The 6,071-nt window shown below is 40.3% G+C and overlaps 1 protein-coding gene across 1 annotated transcript; it reads left to right on the top strand.

The window, feature by feature from the left end:
• Positions 1 to 4,856: 4,856 nt before the first annotated feature.
• LOC131412387 (olfactory receptor 2A12-like) lies at positions 4,857 to 5,800 on the top strand. Its single transcript, XM_058551962.1, is given in 2 exon segments — positions 4,857 to 5,160; positions 5,163 to 5,800. Coding segments are annotated over 2 exon segments (942 nt in total).
• Positions 5,801 to 6,071: the final 271 nt, after the last annotated feature.

The raw sequence follows: 6,071 nt of genomic DNA, 5'->3' as shown, positions 1-6,071 counted from the left end.
TAAATCTTCTTTGAATGTTTGGTAAAATTCACTGGAGAAGCCATCTGGTCCTGGACTTTTATTTTTTGGGAGGTTTTTGATTACTATTTCAATCTCTTTACTTGTGATTGGTCTATTCAGATTCTCCATTTCTTCTTGGTTCAATTTTGGGAGGTTGTATAAGTCTAAGAATTTATCCATTTCTTCTAGATTGTCCAATTTGTTGGCATATAATTTCTCATAGTATTCTCTTATAATCCTCTGTATTTCCATGGTATCCGTTGTAATTTCTCCTCTTTCATTTCTAATTTTATTTACTTGAACCTTTTCTCTTTTTTTCTTAGTTAGCCTGGCTAAGGGTTTGTCTATTTTGTTTATCTTCTCGAAGAACCAACTCTTTGTTTCATTAATCCTTTCTACTGTTTTTTTGGTCTCAATATCATTTATTTCTGCTCTGATTTTTATTATTTCTCTCCTTCTGCTGGCTTTGGGCTTTGTTTGTTCTTCTTTTTCTAGTTCTGTTAGGTGTAATTTAAGGTTGCCTATTAGGGCTTTTTCTTGTTTGTTAAGGTGGGCTTGTATCGCTATGAGTTTCCCTCTCAGGACCGCTTTTGCTGCTTCCCATATGGTTTGATATGGCATGTTATCATTTTCGTTTGTTTCCAGATAGTTTTTGATTTCTCCTTTAATTTCATCAATGATCCATTGGTTGTTCAGTAGCATGTTGTTTAATCTCCACATTTTTGTCATTTTCCCAGTTTTTTTTTCCTGGTTCATTTCCAGTTTCATAGCCTTATGGTCTGAAAAGATGCTTGTTATGATTTCAATCTTCTTAAATTTATTGAGGCTTGCTTTGTTTCCCAACATATGGTCTATCCTAGAGAATGTTCCATGCGCACTTGAGAAGAATGTGTAGTCAGCTGTTTTTGGGTGGAGTGCTCTGTATATGTCTACTAGGTCCATCTCGCCCAGTTTTTCATTTAAGTCTAATATTTCTTTATTAACTTTTTGTCTGGATGATCTATCCATTGCTGTAAGTGGGGTGTTAAGATCCCCTACTATTATTGTGTTGTTGTTGATTTCTCCTTTTAGGTTTGTTAATAGTTGTTTTATGTACATTGGTGCTCCTATGTTGGGTGCATATATATTTATAAGTGATATGTCTTCTTGATGGAGTGTCCCTTTTATCATTATATATTTCCCTTCTTTGTCTTTCTTAACCTGTTTTATCTTGAAGTCTACTTTGTCTGATATGAGTATGGCAACACCTGCTTTCTTTTGTTTGCCATTAGCTTGGAGTATTGTCTTCCATCCTTTCACTCTGAGCCTGTGCTTGTCTTTAGTGCTAAGATGTGTTTCCTGAAGGCAGCATATTGTTGGGTCTTGCTTTTTAATCCATCCTGCCACTCTGTATCTTTTGATTGGAGAGTTCAATCCATTTACATTTAGGGTAATTATTGAAATATGAGGGTTGAATGTTGCTGTTTTGTCACTTATTTTCTGGTTCTTTTGCATTTCCTTTGTTTCTTGTCCCATTTGTTTTGGACTGCCAATTCAGTTTGGTTGTTCTGTCTTATGATTCTCCTAGTTTTCTCTTTGTTTATCATATGTGGTTTTAATTTGATTATTTGTTTAGTGGTTACCTTGAGGTTTGGGCGAAAAATCTTCTGTATGAGATAGTCCATTATCTGATAGCCTCCTATTTCCTTATACTAAGTCAATTCAGTCACTTTCCTCTTCCCCTTCTAAGTTGCTCTTGTTATACCTTATTCTATCTTGTGTTGTGGCTGTGTGTTTACAGTGATGAGGTTAAATTTATTTTGGGTGAATTTCTTCCTTTGATCTTTGAGTTTAGTATTTAAGTGGTTGCTAACCTATTCCGGTAAAGATCTACTATTTCTCTGATTTTGTCTACCTACTTTTCTCCTTACTCCAAGCTTTGTGTTCCCTTTCTCTTCTTGTTTTCAGGCCTGAGGGCCTTCTTGAGTATTTCTTGTAGTGGCGGTCTCGTGGCCATGAACTCCCTTAGCTTTTGTTTATCTGGGAGAGTTACTATTTCTCCATCATATTTGAAGGATATTTTTGCTGGATAGAGTATTCTTGGCTGAAAGTTTTTGTCTTTTAGTATTTTGAATATATCATTCCAGTCTCTTCTAGCCTGAAAAGTTTCTGTTGAGAAATCCGCTGAGAGCCTGATGGGAGTTCCTTTGTACGTTATTTTTTGTTTTTGTCTAGCTGCCCTTAGTATTGTTTCTTTGTCGTTGACCCTGGCTAGTCTTACCACTAGGTGTCTTGGTGAAGGCCTTTGTCTGTTAATATATATAGGAGTCCTGTTGGCTTCGCTTACTGGTATTTCCTGCTCCTTCCCCAGATTTGGGAAATTTTCAGCTATTATTTCCTTGAATAGGCTCTCTGTTCCTCTTTCCCTCTCCTCTCCCTCAGGAATACCTATAATTCTTATGTTACATTTTCTGATAGAGTCCGATATTTCTCGGAGTCTTTCTTCATTTCTTTTTAGTCTTAGTTCTCTCTCTTCTTCCATCTGGAGTATATCTGTATTCCTATCCTCTAAAGTACTAATTCTTTCCTCCATATTGTCAGCTCTGTTCTTTAAAGATTCCAGATTCTCCTTTATCTCCTCCATTGTGTTCTTCATCTCCATCAGCCCTGATAGGTTTTTCTTTATGATTTCAATCTCTTTTGTGAAGAAACTCCTAATCTCATTTAATTGTTTGTCTGTGTTGTCTCGTATTTCGTTGAGTGTTTTTATGATAGCTATTTTGAAATCTCTGTCATTTAGTTTATGGATTTCTGTGTCTTCGGGGTTGATTTCTGGGTGCTTGTCATTTTGTTTCTGGTCTGGTGATTTCATATATTTTTGCATTGTGGTTCCTGTGTTGGTTTTGATTTTCTTCATCCTGGAAGTCTCTGGTTGCAATTTCCACCTGCCGCCACTGTGTGGTGGTAAAGGGCTGTGTAGTCTAAGCCCCCTGCGCTCTGCCCCAGTTTTTCTGCTGCGATCCGCAGTTTTGTTTTGTTTTGTTTTGTTTCTTTTCCCCACTGCGATCCACGGGTCCAGTCCAGTTTATTCAGGTCTGCCTCGGACCGCTAGATCTGGTCGAGCTGCAGACTCCGGGTTGCGGGGAGGGGGGAGCTCTCTCTTTTGCCCTCTGGGTCCCTGACGTGGGAGGCTTCTCGTTTGCCCCTCTTTATCCGCTCTCTGGGTTGCTCAGATGTTGATGGTAGCCCTGTGGCTTCTCTGAGCCCTCTGTGCGGGAGTTTCCCACTGGCTGAGAGAGCCCGAAGAGCTACAGTTTCCCCGCCGAGGGCCGCCCCTCCCCCCTCTCTGGGAGCCGCGCGGACCGGATCGCTGATCTGATGGGGAGGGAGCGGAGTTCTCCTTACCTCTCCCCACTTCCTCCGGGGGCCCAGCACGTTCCGCTCTCAGATGTGCGGCAGTGTGGATCCCTCCGCTCCAGCTTTTGACTGTCTGGGATTCCGTTGTTGGTCTGTGGCTGTTACTTTTGTTGTATTTTGTGGGGGAAGAATTCACGGGAAAGCTCACTCCGCCATGATGCTGACGTCACTCTCTCTGTATTATTCTTTTGATTGTTATTCTAGAGCAAGTTTTGATAAGCCTTATGTTTTAAAAAAGTTTAAAAAAACAAATAAAAATACGCTACAGTGACTGTATATTGCTTGCAAAACCTAAAATATTTATTTTCTGGCACCTCATAGACAAAGTGTGCTAATACCTGATCTAGAGACTAAAATATACATCTTTGACTTATTAACATCTCACTTAAATTAGTACTTCACCATTTCCCAAACAATGCAAAAATTTTTTAACAACTTAATTCCACCTTCTTCTCCTATTCTTTAGGATATTTTTATCACAAATTCTACTTCTATGTATATATTTAAAGCCCTTCATGATGTTGTCATTTTTGTCACTTTAAATAATCAACAGTTACTACTTCTGGTGTTCATTCTTTCTTTCAGTTCCATGTTTCTATCTGGGATCGTTTTCCTTCAGCCTGAAGAAGATCTTTAATATTTCTTTCGCTCTGTGCCTTTTGGTAATCAATTATCTGTTTTTGTTTGAGAGTAAAAAGCTTTCTTTTCTGAAGGATATATTCATTAAGTGTAGTATCCTAGCTTGGTAGTTTCCTTCCTTCCCTACCTCCCTGCCACCCTGTCTCCTTCCTTCCTTGTTTCCTTTTTTTTCCTTCTCTCTTCTTTTATTCCCTCTCTCTCTCTCTCTCTCATGTGTCACCCACCTCTGGAGCATGGAAACACATGATTTTGACTCTTCATAGAGCATGATTTATTTCCAAATAATAGTTGTTTTTTGTTACTACAGGCTTGAGTCGGATATCTAATAACTTTGTCTCTAAAGTTCCAGAGTAGCCATCAAGCTATTCAAATGCTTCCACTGAAGCCCATTTTGGGACAAGCTTCAAAGGAGGGGTAGACATCCCAGTTTTGTATGAAACTCACAGCAAATGCTATATCCTCAAATATCCAATTCTTCCTTGACAGCTTTGAGATCTTTTATAAGCTGCACGAACTATGCATGTTCATGAAGTGCAAGACAGAGTTTCAGACCTTCCTTTTGCAGGTTCTACATTTTGAAATGTGGAATTTATTATTTGGAATCTCAGGATAAACTGGGATTAAATAGTACAATATTAACACACTGTTTTATATCAAATACAAATTCTTTTCAAAAATTTGGTCCCTAGCTTTGTGGGGTCCTAATATGCACTTTGCTACTGGTATCTGGAACTCCTAATATATGAGTGGCAGCAGGATTTGAATATGGAGATTTCAGCTTATGAATGATGGCTCTGTTCTTTCTCTACACCAGGAGAAGGATGCAGGGCTTTCTCTGGGGAAATCACAGCTCTCTTACTGAGTTCATTCTTCTAGGATTCTCTCATAATGCAGAGATAAATGTTATTCTATTCAATGTCTTCCTCTTCCTCTACCTCATCACCCTTCTGGGCAATGGGCTCATTATCATTTTGATACACATGGACTCCCACCTCCACACACCCATGTATTTTTTCCTCGTTGTCCTATCCATTCTGGATGTGGGCTATGTCACTACAGTACCCCAGATGCTGGTGCATCTGGTTTGTGAGAAGAAGACTATCTCCTACATTGGATGTGTGGCCCAGATTACATCTTCCTGATGCTAGGAATCACTGAGTCTTGGCTTTTTGCAGTCATGGCTTATGACAGGTATGTGGCCATTTGCCACCCCCTGAGGTATAAAGTCATCATGAGCCCTTTGTTGTGTGGGTCAATGGTGGCCTTCTGTGGATTCTGGGGTATCACTTGTGCCCTTATATACACTGTCTCTGCTACGATTCTTCCCTATTATGGCCCCAATGAGATAAATCACTTCCTCTGTGAAGTACTTGCAGTCTTGAAGTTGGCCTGTGCAGACACATCTCTCAATGACCAGGTAGACTTCATCTTGAGCTTCATCCTCCTGTTGGTCCCACTCTCCCTCATCATCATTGTCTACATCAATATCTTTGTTGCCATCTTGAGGATCCAGTCAGCCCAAGGGCGACTCAAGGCCTTTTCCACCTGTGCCTCTCACATCACTGTGGTCACTATGTTCTCTATTCCATGTATGGTTATGTACATGAGACCTGGCTCTGAGGCCTCCCCAGAAGAGGACAGGAAGCTGGCTCTATTCTATAATGTCATCTCTGCCTTCCTCAACCCCATCATCTACAGCCTTAGGAACAAAGATGTGAAGAAGGCTTTCCTCAAAGTAACAGGCTGGGGCAAAGCACCAGAATAAAGTCACAGGAGCATGGGCACCAGCAACTAAACCTGGGACGCACCTTACATGACTTCTCCACCCAAATTCTTTCCAACATCCACTGGGCACACGTGATCTATGAATGGGTTAGACTCAGTGAGATTATGTATGAGAACGCCTGGGAGGCTATAGCAGTGGGTGTCCCTCAAGCATGAAGACAACAGACAGAGGACTCCATGAAGGCAAGTCTCATATTTGATTCATCTCTGTATCATCAGTTTACAAGACCAGGCAGAGAACTGGCATCAAT

The sequence above is a fragment of the Diceros bicornis genome, chromosome 13 (genome assembly GCF_020826845.1).
Source record: "Diceros bicornis minor isolate mBicDic1 chromosome 13, mDicBic1.mat.cur, whole genome shotgun sequence".
In the NCBI taxonomy this organism is placed as follows: domain Eukaryota; kingdom Metazoa; phylum Chordata; class Mammalia; order Perissodactyla; family Rhinocerotidae; genus Diceros; species Diceros bicornis.
Note: the sequence above shows the minus strand (reverse complement) of the source record. Positions and strands in the feature narration are given on the sequence as shown.